At 35.8% G+C, this 21,600-nt stretch overlaps 1 protein-coding gene across 7 annotated transcripts in view; it reads right to left on the bottom strand.

Moving 5' to 3' along the window:
- Positions 1-21,600, bottom strand: part of LOC136030165 (sorting nexin-6-like) — a 106,127-nt gene that overhangs the window by 76,473 nt on the left and 8,054 nt on the right. For 5 of the 7 annotated variants that reach the window (XM_065708899.1, XM_065708901.1, XM_065708902.1 and 2 more), the window contains exon 2: positions 3,885-3,932. The exons of the other annotated variants lie outside the window; for them this stretch is intronic. In XM_065708899.1, coding sequence (XP_065564971.1) covers positions 3,885-3,932 — 48 coding nt within the window. The remainder of the gene's footprint in view (positions 1-3,884; positions 3,933-21,600) is intronic. 7 annotated transcript variants of the gene reach the window in all.

The raw sequence follows: 21,600 nt of genomic DNA, 5'->3' as shown, positions 1-21,600 counted from the left end.
TAAAAGTATTCAAAAAAAGGTGTAAGTTTGAAATGTTTCCACTTTAAATTAATGAGCCCAGGACAAGACAGAAGCAAACGAAAATCTATTTTTTGAACAATTGGATGCTTAGTTAGTTCATTTTTCGAATTATTTTAATGATCTTGATTATGCACACATGATTTTCTGCATTAGCTGAAATGGAACCAAAATACGGTGTTCATTTGGTTGTAGAAAAGGAGCCTCGTGTTGCTATCTCATCATTGACACAGATACCTGATAAAATTTGCGCTAATAGGTTTCGACAACCAGGATCTAGGGGGGGAGGGGGGCAAAAGGGAGCGAACACTCTGGTCAGCGCTCTCGAAGGGTAGCAAAACAAGCTAAAGAGCAAATTACAAAAAACTTCCCGGAAAAAGACATAATTCAACGTTTGAAATTATATAAATTACAACGCACGAGCATTTTGTCAAAAATAGTTACAAGTTTTTAGCAGCCTCTGGCCTTCCCCTCCTGTTTTGCTGCAAGGGTTTATTTGTGCATTGAGATGATAGAGCGATGTTATGTTGTGTGTAATCGATGTATGGGCATGGGTGAGACGTCAATGATTGTCTGTTACCCAGCTAGGTAGGTATACTAGGCAGGTTATCCTGTTAATAACTTCTAGAGTTTCCAGGGTCACCAATTCACGGAAATGAAGGGAGGCAACGATTTTAATGTGTTTTAACGAAGACACAGAAAAAGTATTTTTCGAAATCCATGATGCATATTCTAGCGTATGTGTCTAGTAACAAGGCGGGAGTTTTATCTCGTTTAATCAGTTGCAATAAAAATCATACTTACGTCATTACTCCACGTTGAAATAGTTTTGAAATATAAGTGGTAAGCTTTAAGCTGCATAAACTAAAACTAGAAAAATTAAGAAAAACTTATCATAATCGTAGCTCTACCTGTATTTTTGTTTAATTTACGTTTAACGGTTCAGTGCCAGTGACAGAGGCGACTAAAAGTTTTTCTAACAACTTCACACAGCTTTGATGATAACCAAACTTTTAATGGACTATTATTTAATATATCTGACAACTTTTGCTACTTTTTTAAAAGCGCATTCAAGTTCCTCACTCATATTTTTTTTTTTGTACGGGAGTTGATCTGTATGACATACACTACCTCCAGAAAACATAGCGGGCTGTGATAATTCAAAGTGCGACACATACCATTTTTGTTCGAAAATGAGTTATAGAAAAATAGTTACAGGTAAATTCAGCAGAAGAAACCGAATGGTGCAGTCAGAGTTGTCCTATTCGTAGCGTTACGAAGATAAAAAGTGACATATTCCTCTAAATGGTGTGGGCCATGTCTCTTTAAATGGCACTTGGTATCTACCAAGAGACATGTAGCGATCGCAAATTCTGTCGGTCGGTCTGTCTGTCTATCTGTCCCAGTTTTGCTACTTTAGGCACTTCCAGGTAGGCTAGGAGGGTGAAACTTAGCAGGCGCATCAGGAACCAGACCAGAATAAATTAAAAATTGTCGTTTCTCCGATTCGACCATCTGGGGGGGGGGTGAGGGGATGGTTAAATCGGAAAAATTAGAAAAAATGAAATATTTTTAACTTACGAAGGAGTGATCGGATCTTAATGAAATGTGATGTTTGGAGGCGTAAAGTGTCTCAGAGCTCTTATTTTAAATCCCAATCGGGCCCGGTGACATTGGGGGGTGTTAGAGGGGGGAGCCTAAAATTTTGGAAAACGCTTAGAGTTGAGGGATCGGGATGAAACTTGTTGGGAAAATAAGCACAAGTTCTAGATACGCGATTGACATAACCGGAACCAATCCGCACTCTTTAGGGGAGTTGGAGGGGGAGGGTTAATTCTGTAAAATTAGAAAAAAGGAGGTATTTTTAACTTAAAAAGGAGTTATCGGATCTTAATGAAATTTCATATTTAGAAGGACCTCGTAACTCACATCTTTTATCTTAAATCCCGACCGGATCCAGTGTTACTGGGGGAGGGGGGGCAGAAATCTTGGAAAACGCTTAAAGAGGTGGAACTTGGTGGGAAGAATAAGCACAAATCCAAGATACGTGACTGACATAACCAGACCAGATCCGCTCTCTTTGGTGGAGTTGGGGGGGGGGGGTAATTCGGAAAAATTAGAAAAAATGAAGTATTGTAACCTCTGAATATTTTCCTTTTAAAGCAATTTATTGATTCTTAGAATTTTACTAGAGCTCATGCCATATGAACTCTTGGCTCTTCCGACCTCGTCACAAGTGCCATACGAGCTCTTAGCTCTTGTTTTTATCGGTTCTTGTTACAAGTCAGAATTACAGAGGAGGATTATCTTATGGAGTTGTAACCAAGAATCTGTCATGCGTCTACTTTTTTTGTCAAGAAAAAAGGAGACATGCGCCATAAATCAAATAATTTTGAATTTGCCTGGAATACACAAATTTAATTTATACCGCTAAAAAGAGCATAAAAAGTTGGTTTGGAATATGATTTATTTATATCCATCAGCCTCATCCTTCAGAGCGAACACAGCCGACGAACATTTTTTTGTATTGGCTCTCCTGAAAAGTTGCGAAAATGGTGTATGTCGCCCTTTTAATTATCACAGCCGACCGGTTGTCTTCTTTTTAATTAGTGCTTGAAGAGTGCCCGATTGATTAGTGCCCGACGCTGACAAGATACATTTTATTGAGTTAGAGCAGGGCAGTATTTTTTCAGACAATATTATTAAGGAGTCGCGTTATAGCCATAAAAAATATAATTTTGCAAATATCACATATTTCGCAGAACAGATTCCAAACATAAAATTTTTCAAAGTAATATCTGGTTACCATCTGAGGCCATATTAAAAAGGTATTTCAGTTCGACTAAAAAACAGGGCTCACAAAATTTATATCTAATTTCCTTAAACTTTAGGGTTACTGTTAAAGGAATTTGTTTTCATTTATCTGTTAATGCAAAACAATGTTTTGATCACAAAACAATTATCTACTATCATAAATTTTTGGTAGCGGGAAATATCTTCTGGGGTGGGGGGATACGTCGCTGAGAAGTACCTGAAAAGAACACTAATTTTATTTATTACCAGCGTTAATATTATGTCTCTAAAAACAAAATTTGCATGACTTGCTTGATAATTAAGTTTCATCTTCAATAATTTATAGTCAACACTTAAGTGTCTTAAAATTTTTTGTGTGTTTTAATTTCATTGATATTTTCTTTTTGCGCCTTAACTTAGACGAGTCCGTTCCTCCCAGCCTGGAATACGCTGCAATAAAGCCTAAACAATGCTTGAAAAAGCAACCGGTTGGATATCATTCATGCCGAATCGTCTTACCAATTTCAAAAAAAGATTAAAACATTTTTTTCGGGAGTAACAAAAAATAGTAATAATAAAAAAGATAACACTCAAAAAATAGAAAAAAATAATAATTATAAGTGAAATTATAGAAAAAGTAAAAATCATTATATTAGAAAATTCAAAACCAACTTGACCCGTTCACAGAGATTTTACCAAACTATGAAAAAAAAAAGTACAAAACATTTTTGAGAACCTTTTCGATTGTAAGTGAAAAATATTTTCGTCAGAATGCAAGTTTTTTTTAAAGCTACCAAATCCAAATATTTAGTCAATCTTGCTGATGGTGCTGACACCTTTTTTTCATCAAAACCCAAATTAAGAGCATTCACAATGGATAAAGAAAAGAAGAAGAATAAAAGAGAAAAGCCATAAAAATGTTGATGCCCTCAATTATGACTCCTTTGATTACGAGAATATTGTGGTTATTGGTAGTCAGAAAATTGAAGTTTTATTTGGGTTCTCAAAAAAATAATCTAAAACCAATGGTATTAGCACATTAAAGTACTGAATGGCAAAGGTATGATACGTACCTTTGTAAGCATTACTGGAGTGTTTCCATTTGGAGCCAACGCTTCATCCTGAAATACACAACGTTCATTTATTAGATTAAATAAAAAAAAAAAGTTTTTTTAACTGAAAGTAAGGAGCGACATTAAAACTTAAAACGAACAAAAATTAATCCGTATATGAAAGGGGCTGTTACCTCCTTAACGCCTCGTTCTTTACGCTAAAGTTCGACTCTTTCTTTCAGCTCTACTTTTTAAAACAATAAGAAACTTTAACGTAAAGAGCGGGGCGTTAAGGAGGTAACAGCCCCTTTCATATACAGAGTAATTTCTGTTAAATTTAAGTTTTAATGTCGCCTCTTACTTTCAGTTAAAAAAGCTTGTTTTTTTTATTTAATTTCTGAACGTTTTTGAATTAATGCATGTTTTGACTTTGGCTCTCTGTACATGAACAATTAAAAGGAAATTTGCAGATTAATTTATTTTTTTGGCTAAATGGCTTTCTCATAGTTTTGATCGGACGATTTTGAGAAAAAAAAGAGCGGGGGAGTAGGCCTAATTACCCTCCAATTTTTTGGTTACTTAAAAAGGCAACTAAAACTTTTAATTTTACAAACGTTTTTATTAGTAAAAATACACGTAACTTACGAACTAACTTACGTAACGAACTTCTAAATTCGTATGTTTTTATTACGTAGATGAGGGGTTCATCCCCTCGTCAATACCTCGCTCTTTACACTGAAGCTTAAATTTTGTCCCAATTCGTTAAGAATGACCCCTGAATCACAAAAGCCGGAGAATAAATAGTTGAAATCAATAAAATTACTTTAGCGTAAAGAGTGAAGTATTAGGAGGAGGTGAACCCCATCATGTGCGTAATAACTTCTGTTCGTTCCAGATTTTAATGCTGCTCCTTACTTTCAGTTGAAGAAACTTTTTTATATTTATTTTTTCATTGCTCTTTAAAAAAAAATGCTAAAAAAAATCCTGCGCCCCCTTTATGGAAATTCTCTTCCACCATGACAAATTCCTCCATGGAAAGTTCCCCCCGTATAAACCCCTCCCCCCAACCATAAAAATCCCCCTGAAAGCTTCTGTACACTTCCCAATAACCATTACTATGTGTAAACACCGGTCAAAGTTTGTAACTTGCAGCCCCTCCCACGGGGACTGTGGGGGAGAAAGTCGTCCCCAAAGACAAAGTTATTAGGTTTTTCGACTATGCTTAATAGAATGGCTATCTCAGAATTTTGATCCGTGACTTCGGGAAAAATGAGCGTGGGAGGGGGCCTAGGTTCCCTCCACTTTTTTTGGTCACATAAAAAGGGCACTATAACTTTAATTTCCGTTAGAATGAGCCCCCACACGACATTTTAGGACCACTGGGTCGATACGATCACCCCTGGAGAAAAAAAAAAACAAATGAACACGCATCCGTGATCTGTCTTGTGGCAAAAAATGTAAAATTCCGTATTTTTGTTGATAGGAGCTTGAAACTTCTACTGTAAGGTTCTCTGATACGCTAAATTTGATGGTGTGATTTTCGTTAAGATTCTATGAAATTTAAGGGGTGTTTCTCCCTATTTTCTAAAATAAGGCAAATTTTTTCAGGCTCGTAACTTTTGATGGGTAATTGTAAACTTAATGAAACTTATATATTTAAAATCAGCATGAAAATGCGATTCTTTTGATGTAACTATTGTTATGAAATCCCGCTTTTTAGAGTTTCAGTTACTATTGAGCCGGGTCGCTCATTACTACAGTTCGTTACCATGAACTGTTTGATTGAGAACTGCAAATATAGACCTCCTTAAATAAAGCTAAATTAATCAATCTAAATCTGATAAAAACACGTAGACATCACTATATATATATATATATATATATATATATATATATATATATATATATATATATATATATATATATATATATATATATATATATATATATATATATATATATAAATATATATATAAATATATATATATATATATATATATATATATATATATATATATATATATATATATATATATATATATATATATATATATATATATATAAATAAATAAGTTGTCTGTCTGTGTGTCTGTCTGTCAGGTGACGTCATGTTTCTGTGTCGACTGACGCCATGAAGTTAGTTGTCGTCATTTTTGCTATGACGGTGACGTCATTAAAGATATTTAAGACATATATTTTCACGTAGAAATCTATTAATGTTTAAGTTTAAAATGACTGATGAACTTACAATGGCAAAAGCCGATGAAGATGCTCAAAGAGTCTATGCCCAAAAATTTGCTGCTGATAGAGAAAGTCAGAAAAGAAAGAGTGCCGAGGAATCAAAAGAACAGCAAGGAAACAGGCTTGAGGCTAAAGAACGCAAAACCGCGCAGTTAGATGAAGATCCACCTGGACAGCGAGAGTCAAAACATATCAAAACTGAAAATGATAGCGATGATGATTGGGTTTGGGATTTTGACTCAGATAAGGTCATCAATGCCTACCAGATTTTAGTTAAAAAAACAAAGGTTCGGCGATATGTATTTCATAGTGAAGCTGAAAAATAAAGAAGAAAAAGAAAACTGAAAAAAGAAAAAAATGTAAAAAACTAAAAAATACTAAAAAGAAAAAAAACACTCAAAGAGAAATTACAGACCGGGACACAAATGACGACCGGGACAGAGGGAATATAAATAACGACCAGGACACTCAAAGAGAAATTACAGACTGGGATACCGGGACACAAATGACGACCGGGACACAGGGAATATAAATGACGACCAGGACACAGGTATTTAAGAATATCGTTCAAAGACAAATTTTTAATTGTAAGAAGACCGTTGAAAGAGAAATTTCTAATTGTAAAATGACTGAAGAACCTACAATGGCAACACCCGAGGAAGCTGCTCAAAACGAATGTATTCAAGCCGAAGTAGCTGAGTTGGTAAAGCGTTATGTTTCAGGTTCTAGGTCCGAGAGGCTCCAGGTTTGAACCTTGGCTTTAGCATTAATACAAAAAAAGAAAAAAACTAAAAAAGGTAAAAACTACAAAAAAACTAAAAAGAAAATATATATATATTTATATATATATCTATATATATAAAAATAAGTTGTCTGTCTGTGGATCTGTCAGGTGACGTCATGTTTCTGTGTCGACTGACGTCATGTTTTCGACTGACGAAATTACAGACCGGGACATCGGGACACAAATGACGACCGGGACACCGGCACATAGGGAATATAAATGACGACCGGGACACAAGGAATGTTCGATTAGCAATCACCATCAACAAAGCACCGGGACACAAATGACAACCGGGACACAGGGAGTATAAACGACGACCAGGACATAAGTAAAAAAAAATTAAAAACTAAAAAAAGGTAAAAACTACAAAAAAACTAAAAAGAAAAAAAAACTAAAACTAATAAAAACTAAAAAAGCTAAAAAAAACTAAAAAAGAAAATAAAATGAAAAAGGAAAAAAAATGAAAAATAAAGGAGAAAAACAAAACTAAAAAAAAGAAAAAAAAACTAAAAAAAGGTAAAAAACTAAAACCTAAAAAAGACCGATTCAAAAACGAATGTATATACAGACCGGGACACAAATGACGACCGGGACACCGGGACATGACGACCGGGACACAGGGACACAACTACAACAGGGACGCCGGGGGGCTCAGGGGGATATATAAATGACGATGGCGACACAGGGAATCGTCGATTAGCAATCACCATCAACAAAGCTCAAGGGCAATCATTAGAATCATGAGGTATAGATCTGAATACGGATTGTTTTCCCATGGACCATTATATGTTGCATGTTCAAGAGTCGTTAAACCTGACATTCTATTTATATGCACAGACAATGGGACAGCAAAGAATGTTGTATATTCGCAAGTTTTACGTAGTTAAAAACATATATATATATATATATATATATATATATATATATATATATATATATATATATATATTCACAGGTGGGACATAGGGACACAACTACAATGGCGCGTAACTAATATGGCGCGTAACGACTTACGCGCGCGGGGGGGCTTGGGGGGGGGGGCGAAGCGCCACCCCAACAGCTAGTATATATATATATATATATATATATATATATATATATATATATATATATATATATATATATATATATATATATATATATATATATATATATATATATATATATATATATATTATATATATATAAGATGGAAACCTCAAAAGATGGCTAAAAAAGTGTGGATCTGTGACATGTTAAGACGAAATTTATAGCCTCCCTCCCCTTCTCAAAACGTATAAACTTATTTCCATATGCATATTCAGTCTTTGTTCCAAGACCTAAGAGAGTGACAATTAAACGGCAGAGAAAGACAAAGAAGATTAAAATAGGCCCTCAATTTTAAAATTCTCTGCAATAAAACTATAAACTCATGCCTTGAAGGTCGAGCAATATCAACGAACTGTGACTGATCTGAAGCTACTTGGAAATAAAGATAAAGCAAGATAGCCGATATTTACTGCAAAACGAGAGAGTAAAAAATAGTGATAAATTATTAATTTCTAAAGCCATTTTCATTGACTTTTCATAAAGAAGAGTGAATTTTCGATAAGAAATCAAGTTCAAGTTCAAGTTCTGTTTATTACTACATAAATACAATATAAAAAGCCAATTTGGCAGAGAGAGGGCTCGAGGCCAAATGGCAGCAAAAGTTGCAGTGCAAAACACACAACTTGAACCCACATCTAACAAAACTGCCTTCCATTCCACATTTGCCATGGAATTATGCATACAAGGAATATCCTATTTTCCTCAGATCCCCTCTCTCGAATTCATCTATTAAGCAAAATAAAATACCATGCTGATGACCATGACGTGAAACGTATATTACAAAAGATACGTTTTTTTAATTTAAGTGAGAAATTCAATTTTTCAAAAAAAAATTATCCCCATTTTGAGTTTCTTCCATTAAAATTTAGCGATTTCCATATAATCATAGCCAGCGCAATAGCGCTGTCTAAGTAAAGAGTGATGTAGGCAAAATATTTTATTTTTTATTTTAGTACCAGGACACTTCATACTGAAAGAGTTGTCGAAGAAACTTTGAAAAAGACTCATTCGATTAATGAAAGGGCTACTACCGTTTTTATGTTACTTGGTATTAAACCAAGTAACATATAGCGATCGCAAATTCTGTCGGTCAGTCTGTCTGTCCCGGTTTTGCCACTTCAGCCAAAATTTCATCGCCAGGTATGTTAGGACGATGAAATTTGGCAGGCGTATCAGGGACCGGACCAGATTAAATTGAAAATAGTCGTTTTCGCGATTTGACCATCTGGGGAGAGTGGGGGGTCGGTTAATTCAAGAAAAAATAGAAAAATTGAAGTATTTTTAACTTACGAACGGGTGATGGGATCTTAATGATATTTGATGTTTGCACACATTTCTTTCAACATTATGTTGTCTATATGTGCCAAATACATTTTTATGTGTAGGCGCAGGTCTTCTAAAATTTCCAGTGAGGTTGCCATTTGATGGAAAGTCTCTGGAATATGTAACATTCTGATTCTGCCCATGTATTTTTCCAATCTGCTACTTCGATTCAAATCTCTATCATTCAATAAGAATTTATCTTTGGCTCTTAAAAATAATTTCTGCTTTTCTTTGTCTTCACAAGTAATTTTACTCTCCGAAAATTGCTTCGAACCTTTGATTAGAAGTTTCTCTCAGCTATGAACAAATAAACCAAATGGAGACATTTGGTTTATGTTTTCACAGCTGAGAGAAACACTTCTTAGTTCGAAAAATGTAGCATTTTCAGGTTTTTGAAGAAATAGAATATTTTTGACTTGTATATAAGTTCAAGTTCTCTAATTTCGCTGTCAATTCTGTATAGTTTATCATAGTTTATCATAGCTATTGTCTTATTCTCTCTCATTAGAGCCATTTCAAATAGTAGCATATGTAAAAGATCTTCTGAAGATCGTGCGTTTACATCCTCTAAAATAATCGATCTAATTTTGTCGTATGCTAGCTTTAGCTTTTCTTCCTTACAGTCAGAATGTGTTCTCATCAATCTTTCTTCAAACATTCTCCACAGAACTGTCAACTCGTCTATATCTCTGCATGATATGGCTTTTGAGCCACAGCTGAAGGAGCCATGAATATTCAGCAAGATGAACGATGGCTCTAATGAGAGAGAACGAGACAATAGCTATGCTCATAGTTTATCATAGCTATTGTCTTGTTCTCTCTCATTAAAGCCATTTCAAACAGTAGCATATGTAAAAGATCTTCTGAAGTTCGTGCGTTTACATCCTCTAAAATAATCGATCTAATTTTGTCGTATGCTAGCTTTAGCTTTTCTTCCTTACAGTCAGAAGAAATAAGGGGTCCGACTCTCCGAAAATATCTTCGAACCGTCGATTAGAAGTTTCTCCATTTGGTTTATCTCTTCACAACTGAGAAAAACATTTCTTAGTTCATATACATTGGGTTTTATGTTCATAACATTTTCAGGTTTTTGAAGAAATAAAATATTTTTTGACTTGTATATAAGTTCAAGTTCTCTAATTTCGCTGTCAATTTTGTATAGTTTATCATAGCTATTGTCTCGTTCTCTCTCATTAGAGCCATTTCAAATTCTAGCATATGTACAAGATCTTCTGAAGTTCCTGCGTTTACATCCTCTAAAATAATCGATTTAATTTTGTAGTATGCTAGCTTTACCTTTTCTTCCTTACAGTCAGTTGAGGTTTTCATCAATTTCACTTCAAAAGTTCTCAGCAGATCTACCAACATGTCTATATCTTTGCATTTTATGGCTTTATTTTTTTAGCCACAGCTGAAGGAGCCATGAATATTCAGCAAGATGAACGATAAAGAAATAAACTTTCTGAGAGTCATAATTAAACTAAAGCAAAATTCGAACGTCTCTGAATATATAGAAAAAATACAGCGAATCCAGCATTCTTGTGAATTTGCTAAGGTAGACAGAAAATCGTTGTTTCATGGTTTTAACTGCTATTTCGTGCTATTCGATTTGATTTAACTATTTAGATCATTATTCTTAATTAGGAAACTGCAAGCATGGACAAATTTTTGCTTTAAGAGTTCCGCACGTACGAAACTGCATTATAATTATGCGTAAAATGCATTATGTATATTATATATTATATTATATATATCTTATTATATATATATATATATATATATATATATATATATATATATATATATATATATATAGACAATTATATATATAATTATAAGAATATACAATATATATATATATATATATATATATATATATATATATATATATATATATATATATATATATATATATATATATATATATATATATATATATATATATATACAATTATAAGAGACAATTACATATATATAAATATATTATATTATATTATATACATTATATATTATATTATATTATGTATATTATTTATTATATAATAATTATATATTATGCGCATATGTATACATTATAGTTTTCTCTTTATTGCCCTAATGCAGTGCAAACTTATTCACAGTAAAATAACCAGGGGACAATTACACCTCCTTACTGCCCCCCCTCCCTCAATTGGCACGCCTGATGTAGGGTAAAGGATAACAACAACTTTGGAATTTCAACCCTTACAAATGTTGATTTATGTAGAACCTAGGAGGGGAAATAAGCATTAAACATAAGTGTATTAAATTTCAAAAACTAAGGATCAAAGGATAAACTTCAATCAAGCTTCTTAATGTTAACGATCAAAAGCTACAAGCCTGGGGAAAGTTGCCTGATTTTTGAAAAAGTGACAGGATACCCCTCAAGGGAGTAGTGACGTTAAATTACACTGTCAAATTAAGAGCACACTATTGTAGAGGTTTCAATCTCATATCTACGAAAATGCGAAGTTTTGTTGGGGGTTTTTTTCGAGAAGGAAGGCCACGGATACGTGTTTATTTTTATTTTTCTTAAGGGTTTATAGTATCGAGCTAGTATGACCCCAGTAAATCGGGAGGTGGTTTATTTGAACATAAACTAAAAGTATTAGTGCCTTTTTTAGTAGCCAATAAGATACTGCAACAATGAGGTACTGCAGCAAAGTGACATTTTCTGTCGTTTTGTGGCACTGAATTACAGTTTTGACTTTAAGAATGCAGAGGTCTCATCGATTGAAAATTTTGAAATTATTGAAAAACTGTATATATCGAACGTCCCAGTTTCAGAGAGAGCAATGCCGAACGGTGACACATTTCAATCAGTTCGTGGTGACGAACTGTAGTAAGGAGCGACCCGGCTCATAAGTAACCGAAACTCTAAAAAACGGAATTTTGATACCAATAGTTACATCCAAAGAATCGTATTTTATGCTGATTTTAAACATGTAAGTTTCATCAAGTTCAGTCTTACCCATCAAAAGTTAAGAGCCTGATAAAATTTGCCTTATTTTAGGAAATAGGGGAAATATCCCCTAAAAGTCATAGAATTTTAAGGAAACCATCAGATTCAGCGTAAAATCTTGGAAACGCTTAGAATGGAGGGATCGGGAAGAAACTTGGTGGGAAAAATAAGCAAAAGCTCTAGATATGTGATTGTCATAACCAGAACGGATCTGCTCTGTTTGGGGGAGATGGGGGGGGGGGGGGGTTAATTCTGAAAATCAGAAAAAATGAGGTACTTATAACTTACGAAAGAGTAATCGGATCTTAATGAAATTTGAAGTTTGGAAGAATATCGTGTCTCAAAGCTCTTATTTTAAATCCCGAATCGATCCGGTGACATTGGGGAGAATTGAGGGGGGAACTTAAAATCTCGGAAAACACTTAGAGTTGAGGGATCGGAATGAAACTTTGCGGTAAAAATAATCATAAGTCCTAGATACGTGATTGAAATAACCGGAACGGATTCGCTCTCTTTGGGGGAGTTGGGGGAGGAGGTTTAATTCTGAAAAATTGGATAAAATGAGGTATTTTTAACTCACGAAGGAGTGATCGGATCTTAATGAAATTTGATGTTTATAAGGATATCGTGTCTCAGAGCTCTTATTTTAAATCTCGACTGGATCTGATGAAGGGAAAGTTGGGGGGGCGGTACCTAAAATCTTGGAAAACACTTAGAGTGGAGGGATCGGGACGGAACTTTGTGGGGAAAATAAGCACAAGTCCTAGATACGGAATTGACATAGCCGGAACGGATCAGCTCTATTTGGGGGAGTTGGGGAGGAGAGTTAATTCTAAAAAATGAGGTATTTTTGACTCACGAAAGAGTGATCGTATCTTAATGAAATTTCATATTTAGAAGGACCTCGAAACTCAGATCTCTTATTTTAAATCCTGACCGGATCCAGTGTCATTAGGGGGGGGGACCGGAAACCTTGGAAAACGCTTAAAGCGGAGAGATCAGGATGAAACTTGGTGGAAAGAATAAGCACAAGTCCAAGATAGGTGACTGACATAACCGCTATCTTTGGTGGAGTTGAGGCGGGGGGGGGGGGGGGTAATTAAAAAAAAAATAGAAAAAATGAGGTATTTGTAACCTACGAACAGGTGCTCAGATCTCAATGAAATTTGACATCTAGAAGGATCTTGTGCTTTAGAACTCTTATTTTTAAATCTCGACCAGATCCGGTGACATTGAAGGGAGTTGGAGGGGGAAACCAGAATTCTTCGAAAACGTGAAAATCGAGGTATCTTACGAATGGGTGATGGGATCTTAAATGAAACTTGATATATAGAAGAATCTTACGTCTCAGATGCTCTATTTTCAATTCGAATCAGATCCGGGACATAGAGGGTTGGAGGGGGGAAACAGAAATATTGGAAACCGGAAATCTTGGAAAACCCTCAGGGTGGAGAGATCGGGATGAAACTTGATGGGAAGAATAAGCACAAGTTATAGATACGAGATTGACATAATTGGTACGGATCCGTTCTCTTTGAGGGAGCTGGGGGTTGTTAATTTGGAAAACTCAGGAAAATTGAGGTATTTTTAGCTTAAGTACGGGTGACCGGATCTTAATGAAGTTTGATATTTAGAAGGAACTCGTGTCTCAGAGCTCTTATTTCAAATCTCGACCAGATCTTTTGACATTGGGGGAAGTTGGAAAGGAAACCGGAACTCTTGGAAAACGCTTATAAATGTCGCAGATACGTGATTGACGTAACCGGAGTGGATCCACTCTCGTTGGTGGAGTTAGGTGGCAGGGTTCGGTGCTTTGGCGAGTTTGGTGCTTCTGGACGTGCTAGGACGATGAAAATTGGTAGGCGTGTCAGGGAGCTGCACAAATTGACTTGATAAAGTTGTTTTCCCCGATTCGACCATCTGGGGGGCTGAAGGGAGAGGAAAAATTAGAAAAGGTATTTTTAATTTACAAGTGTTTTCGGATCTTAATGAATTTTGATATTTAGAAGGACTCGTGACTCAGAGCTCTTATTTTAAATCCCGACCGGCATTAAGCCTCTGATTTTCCTTTAAAGCAATCTATTGATTCTTAGAATTATGCTAGAGCTCATACCATATGACCTCTTGGCTCTTCCGACCTCGTCACAAGTGCCATATGAGCTCTTAGCTCTTGTTATTAGTCAAAAGTGATTGAACAGCAAATAGCCCCACTCCCAAGCCAACTATTTCCCTAAAAATATCCAATCAAAATTTTGAGATACCCATTTTGTTCAACGTTGTTGAAAGGTCCGGAAATTATGTCTTTGAGGATGACAATCCCCCACAGCCATCAAGGCAAGGGTTGTAAGTTATGCTCTGGGGGCATATCAGGTATATATAAAAAGGGTAATCTTATTCACTTCGGAGGGGGCTCATTGGATTGGTAATCAGAGGTTCTAGGGCCCTTTTTAGGATTCAGAGTGATCAGAGAGTGGATACCCCCCCCCCATCTCGTATTTCCCCGAAAGGCATCGTATAGAAATCTTGAGATGACCAGTGGTTGTCGAAGAAATTTTGAAAAAGGCTCATTCGTTTGGAAATTGAAGGGGCCAGTGCCCCTTTTAATAGTCGAAAATAATTGGACGCCATCTATTTCCCCAAAAACATCCACTCAAAATTTCGAGATATCCATTTTGTTCAAAGTAGTTGAAAGGTCCGGAAATTATGTCTTTGAGGATGATAACCAAACCCCCATCCCACCCCTCAAGGCGAGGGTTGTAAGTTCTGCCCTGGAGGCATATAAGGTTTTTAAAAGTTCTTAAGCCAAACTGGCCAGACATGACAATAAACAACAAAGAGAGATAAAACTCCAAAAAAAAAAACCTTAAACGAGACTGCGGCCAGTAGAGAGGAAAGACTAAAATAACGCGGATATTTCGCCTGTATCCAAACTAGGCGTCCTCAGCACAAGATAAAAAGAAAAAACACTAAACTAAATAGAAATAAAACCATCACCAATCATAATGAATACAATTGTCGCTACTGATCCACGTAGGGAAAAGAAGCTATTAGAGTTACTTCAATGAGAACATCAAAGCAACTGAGGAAAAATTGTGAAAATTGAAACTTAGTTAACTATTCTGTTGCGAAATAATCCTCTTGTAAGCTAATATTGAAGCAACTCTTTTTGGTCTAGTAGGTAATCTTGTCCCCAGGTGATTGTGTAAAATTTTAATTCCCTTATTGATTATTGGTTCATTTTTCAAAAGACAATCATAAATTGGGTCAATATTTAAATTCCCTGTGTCTCTATTTATTGAAAGATAAGCAACTACATGTCTTTTTAATTTCTATAGTCTCCCTCGCCCACTAAGAAAAACCTCTATCATTAGAAATAGCTGTAGCCTCATCAAATTGTATAAAATTTTCGGGATGAAAGGATGTATGTTCAGCCAGAGTCGAAACAAAAGTTTCAGGAGGGTTTCTTAATTGTAGGGTTTTTTCTATTGAGTTGCGATGCTCAATAAATCTTTCAGTAAATTGTTGGTGAGTTCTACCAATATAAAACTTTCCACAAGAACAAAAAATTTTATACACCCCACTAACTAAATCTACCCGGGTTAAATCCTTCCCAGAATTAAGATAACTAGCTAATGGTCTCACTGATTGGAAACAAGTATCAATGTTATGTTTACCTAAAATTCGATTAAGCATCTCCCCCAAAGTAAGTACATAAGGCAAAGAAATGAACCTTTTTGGTATGTTTAATTCTGTACACTGTGAAACCCCAATAACCCTGTTGTTGTGTTTAATGCGTCTATTTTTTATTCTTTTATCAATGAATTTAATCGGGTAACTATTACAAACTAAAATATCCCTCAAATATAGCAATTCAGAATCTAACAAGAGCCAAGAGCTCATATGGCACTTGAGACGAGGTCGGAAGAGCCAAGAGCTCATCGGGCATGAGCTCTAGAAAAATTCTAAGAATCAATAAATTGATTTAAAAGGAAAATCAGTGGCTTAATGCCGGTCGAGATTTAAAATAAGAGCTCTGAGACACGATGTACTTCTAAATATCAAAATTCATTCAGATCTGATCACCCACTCGCAAGTTAAAAATACCTCATTTTTTCTAATTTTTCCTCTCCCTTCAGCCCCTTAGATGGTCAAATCGGGGAAAACGACTTTATCAAGTCAATTTGTGCAGGTCCCTGACACGCCTACTAATTTTCGTCGTCCCAAAACGTCCAAAAGCACCGAAATCGCCAAAGCATTGGACCCCCCCTAACTCCTCCAAAGAGAGAGGATCCAGTCCAGTTACGTCAATCATTTATCTACGGCATTTCCTGATTCTACCCACCAAGTTTCATCCCGATTTCTCTACTCTAAAGGTTTTCCAAGATTTCCGATTTCCAAGATTTATGTTTCCCCCCTCCAACCCCCTATGTCCCTGGATCCGACTAGAGTTGAAAATGGACAATCTGAGACATAGATCTTTCTATATATCAAGTTTGATTTAGATCCGATCACCCACTCGTAAGATAAAGATATCTCAATTTTCATGTTTTCCAAGATTTCCGGTTTCCCTCTCCAACTCACCCCAATATCACCGGATCTGGTTGTGATTTGAAGTAAAAGCTCTGAAGCACAATGTCCTTCTAAATATCAAATTTCATTAAGATCTGATCACCCTTCCGTAAGTTACAAGTACCTCATTTTTTCTGATTTTTCCAAATTAACCCTCCCCCCAACTCCCCCAAAGAGAATAGATCCGTTACGGTTATGTCAGTCTGTATCTAGGACTTGTGCTAATTTTTCTACCAAGTTTCATCCCGATCCCTTCACTCTAATTGTTTTCCAAGATTTTAGGTTTCCCCCTACAACTCCCCCCAATGTCACCAGATCCGGTCAGGATTTAAGATAAGATCTGAGACCCTTCCGTAAGTTACAAGTACCTCATTTTTTTCTGATTTTTCCAAATTAACCCTCCCCCCAACTCCCCCAAAGAGAATAGATCCGTTACGGTTATGTTAGTCATGTATCTAGGACTTGTGCTAATTTTTCTACCAAGTTTCATCTCGATCCCTTCACTCTAATTGTTTTCCAAGATTTTAGGTTTCCCCCTACAACTCCCCCCAATGTCACCAGATCCGGTCAGGATTTAAGATAAGAGCTTTGAGACACGATATCCTTCTAGATATCAAATTTCATTGAGATTCGATCACCCGTTCGTAAGTTAAAAATACCTCATTTTTTCTAATTTTTCAGAATTAACACCTCCCCCAACTACCCCAAAGAGAGCGGATCCATTCCGGTTATGTCAATCATGTATCTAGGACTTGCGATTATTTTTCCCACCAAGTTTCATCCCGATCCCTCCACTCCAAGTGTTTTCCAAGTTTTAGGTTTCCCCCTCCCAACTCCCCTCCAATGTCACCAGATCCGGTCGGGTTTAAAATAAGAGCTCTGAGCCACGATATCCTTCTAAATATCAAATTTCATTGAGATCCGATCACCTGTTCGTAAGTTAAAAATACCTCATTTTTTCTAATTTTTCAGAAATACCCCCCCCCCCCAACTACCCCAAAGAGAGCGGATTCGTTCCGTTTATGTCAATCATCTATCTAGGACTTGTGTTATTTTTCCCACCAAGTTTCATCCCGATCACTCCACTCTAAGTGTTTTCCAAGTTTCAGGTTTCCCCTCCCAACCCCCCCCCCCCAAGTCACCAGATCCGGTCGGGATTTAAAATAAGAGCTCTAAGACACGATATCTTTCTAAACATCAAATTTCATTGAGATCCGATCACCCGTTCGTAAGTTGAAAATACCTAATTTTTTCTAATTTTTCAGAATTACTCCCCCCCCCCCCCCAACTACCCCAAAGAGAGCAGATCCGTTCCGATTATGTCCATCATGTATCTGGGACTTGTGCTTATTTTTCCCATCAAGTTTCATCCCGATCCCTCCACTTTAAATGTTTTCCAAGATTTTAGGTTCCCCCCTCCCTCCAAATCCCCCCCCCCAAAATGTCATCAGATCCGGCCGGGATTTAAAACAAGAGCTCTGAGACATAATATCATTCCAAACATCAAATTTCATTAAGATCCCATCACCCACTCACAAGTTAAAAATACTTCATTTTTTCTATTTTTTCCGAATTAACCGGCACCACACTCCACCCCCCAAATGGTCAAATCGGGAAAACGACTATTTCTAATTTAATCTGGCCCGGTCCCTGATACTTTTGCCAAATTTCATCGTCCTAGCTTACCTGGAAGTGCCTAAAGTAGCAAAACCGGGACCGATAGACTGACAGAATTTGCGATTGCTATGTCACTTGGTTAATACCAAGTGCCATAAAAACTCCTGAGAATAAATTATGAAAGCTCTATCCACCAGTGCAATCACAACTCCTCATTTCACTGAAATAGGGTGGCACGAGTGAAAGTTCAAATACCTATCACTGTGTGTAGGCTTTCTATATACTGAAAAAAGTAAATGGAAATCACTTTTAATCAATAGGATATCAAGAAAAGGTAGTTTGTCATTTTCTTCAAACTCTACTGTAAGTTTTACATTTTTGTCAAAACTATTTAAATATTTATGGAAAAGGTCAAAGGACTCTAAACCGTGTTTCCAAATGCAAATCACATCATCCATGAATCTGCCCCAGAAACAAGGGGAGAGCCAAAAACTGTGTATAGCGGAGGTTTTAACAGATTCGATGAAGAGATTTTCCAACTCAATCTCTTCATCGTTGTCAAACGAGATTTACTCTTTGACAACCTGGATACACTTGCGCTCTTTTGATTTAGTTGAAATGTAAGAGCAGAAGCAGTAAAAGTAGTAAACCTGAAAGTTTCCACATGACACATTCATTTGTTCTTGGCATATGGCTGAGACGTCTTATGGCAACCAGCATACACTCAGTACATTTGGTTTGGTTTAAAAGAACATTTAGTTTTAAAGCACTGAGGGGGTTGACATATCAAAGGCCCCTAGAGACATAGTTACTGTACCATTTAACTATGCTGAACAAAATAAAGTCTCAAAATTTTGATTGGATGTGTTTAGAAAATAAATGGGCTTTGGAGCAGGGCTGCTTGGCCTCCAATCACTTTTGACTCTTAAAAAGGGCACTAGAACTTCTAATCAAACAGTTCGTGGTAACTAACTGTAGTAAGGAGCGACCCGGCTCAATAGTAAACGAAACTCTAAAAAACGGAATTTCGATGCTAAAAGATATATCAAAAGAATCGGATTTTTTGCTAATTTTAAATATATAAGTTTCATCAAATTTAGTCTTTGTCATCAAAAGTTACGAGCCTGAGAAAATTTGCCTTATATTGGAAAATATGGGTTAACGCTCCCTAAAAGTCATAGGATCTTAACGAAAATCACACCATCGCATTCAGCGTATCAGAGAACCCTATAGAAAAAATAGGTCCAATCTACAAAAATGTGGAACTTCGTATTTTTTACCAGAAGACAAATCACGGGTGCGTGTTTATTTGTTTGTTTTTGTTTTGTTTTTCCCCCAGGGGTCATCGTATCGACCAAGTGGTCCTAGAGTGTTGCAAGAGGCTCATTCTAACGGAAATGAAAAGTTCTAGTGCCCTTTTTAAGTGACCAACAAATTGGAGGGCACCTAGGCCCCCTCCCACGCTCACTTTTTCCCAAGTCAACGGATCAAAATTTTGATATAGCCATTTTGTTCCGCATTGTCGAAAACCATAATAAGTATGTCTTTGGGGATGATTTACCCCCCACAGTCCCTGGGGGAGGGGCTGCAAGTTACAAACTTTGACCAATGTTTACATACAGTAATGGTTACTGGGAAGTGTACCGACGTTATCAGGGGGACATTTTTGGTTTGGGTGTGGGTTTCAGGGAAGGGCTCTATATGGGAGGATCTTTCCTTGAAGGAATATGTCATGGGGGAAGAGAAACTCAATGAAAAGGGTGCAGGATTTTCTAGCATTACTATTAAAAAAAAAAAACAAAAAAAAACACTGAAAATATAAACATGAAAAGTTTTTTCAATTGAAAGTAAGGAGAAGTATTAAAACTTAAAGCGAACAGAGATTATTACGCATATGAGGGGTTCTAAAAATACTTTAGCATAAAGAGCGAGGTATTTAGGAGGAGATAAATACTTCGCTCTTTATGCTAAAAATGTTTTAAGTAATTTCAACTATTTATTCTACGGCCTTTCTGATTCAGGGGTCATTCTTAAAGATTGGGACAAAACAAGATTTAGTTTGAAGAGCGAGGTATTAACGAAGGGACCAACCCCCTCATATATATAATCAAAAATATAAGAATATTTCTCAAAATCGTCTGATCAAAACTAAGAGAAAGCCATTTAGCCAAAAAAAGAATTAATATGCAAATTTCATTTTAATAATTTATGTACGGAGAGTCAAAATCAGACATGCATTAATTCAAAAACTTTCTATATAGTGACTATATGTCACTTGGTTAATACCAAGTTCCATAAAAAACTAAAAAGAAAAAAAGAAAAAAAAACTAAAAAAGCTAAAAAAAAGGTAAAAACCAAAAAAAAAACTAAAAAGAAAAAAGGAAAAAACAGAAAATTTATTTCAAAACTAAAAAAGAAAAAAAAAACTAAAAAAGGAAAAAAACTGAAAAATAAAGGAGAAAAAGAAAACTAAAAAAATAAAAATAAAAAAAAAAACTAAAAAAGGTAGAAACTACAAAAAAAAACTAAAAAGAAAAAAGAAAAAAAAGTTGGTGGGGGCAAAGTGCCCCCACCAACTAGGTGTTGGGGTGGCGCGAAGCGCCACCCCAACAGCTAGTATATATATATAAAAATAAGTTGTTTGTTTGTGTGTCTGTCTGTCTGTCCGCATATGATGTCTGAATTATTTCATCATATACCAATTCAAAAACGAATGTATTCAAGCCGAAGTAGCTGAGTTGGTAAAGCGTCATGTTCCAGGTTCTAGGGTAAAAAAAAAATAAAAAGAAAAAAATATAAAAACTAATAAAAAAACTAAAAAACTAAAAACTGAAAAAAAACTAAAAATGTTCAAGAGTCGGTAAACCTGACAGTCTATTTATATGCACAGACAATGGGACAGCAAAGAATGTTGTATATTCGCAAGTTTTACGTAGTTAAAAATCTATATATATATCTATATATATTCACAGGTGGGACACAGGGACACAACTACAATGGCGCGTAACTAATATGGCGCGAAACGACTTACGCGCTCGGGGGGGGGGGGGGGCAAGTCTTATATTATATTCAGTCTACTATATTAAGTCTTATGTGTCCATCTTTGATAATAATTAGAATAATAAAAAACAATA

Source organism: Artemia franciscana, chromosome 8, assembly GCF_032884065.1.
Source record: "Artemia franciscana chromosome 8, ASM3288406v1, whole genome shotgun sequence".
In the NCBI taxonomy this organism is placed as follows: Eukaryota; Metazoa; Arthropoda; class Branchiopoda; order Anostraca; family Artemiidae; genus Artemia; species Artemia franciscana.
Note: the sequence above shows the minus strand (reverse complement) of the source record. Positions and strands in the feature narration are given on the sequence as shown.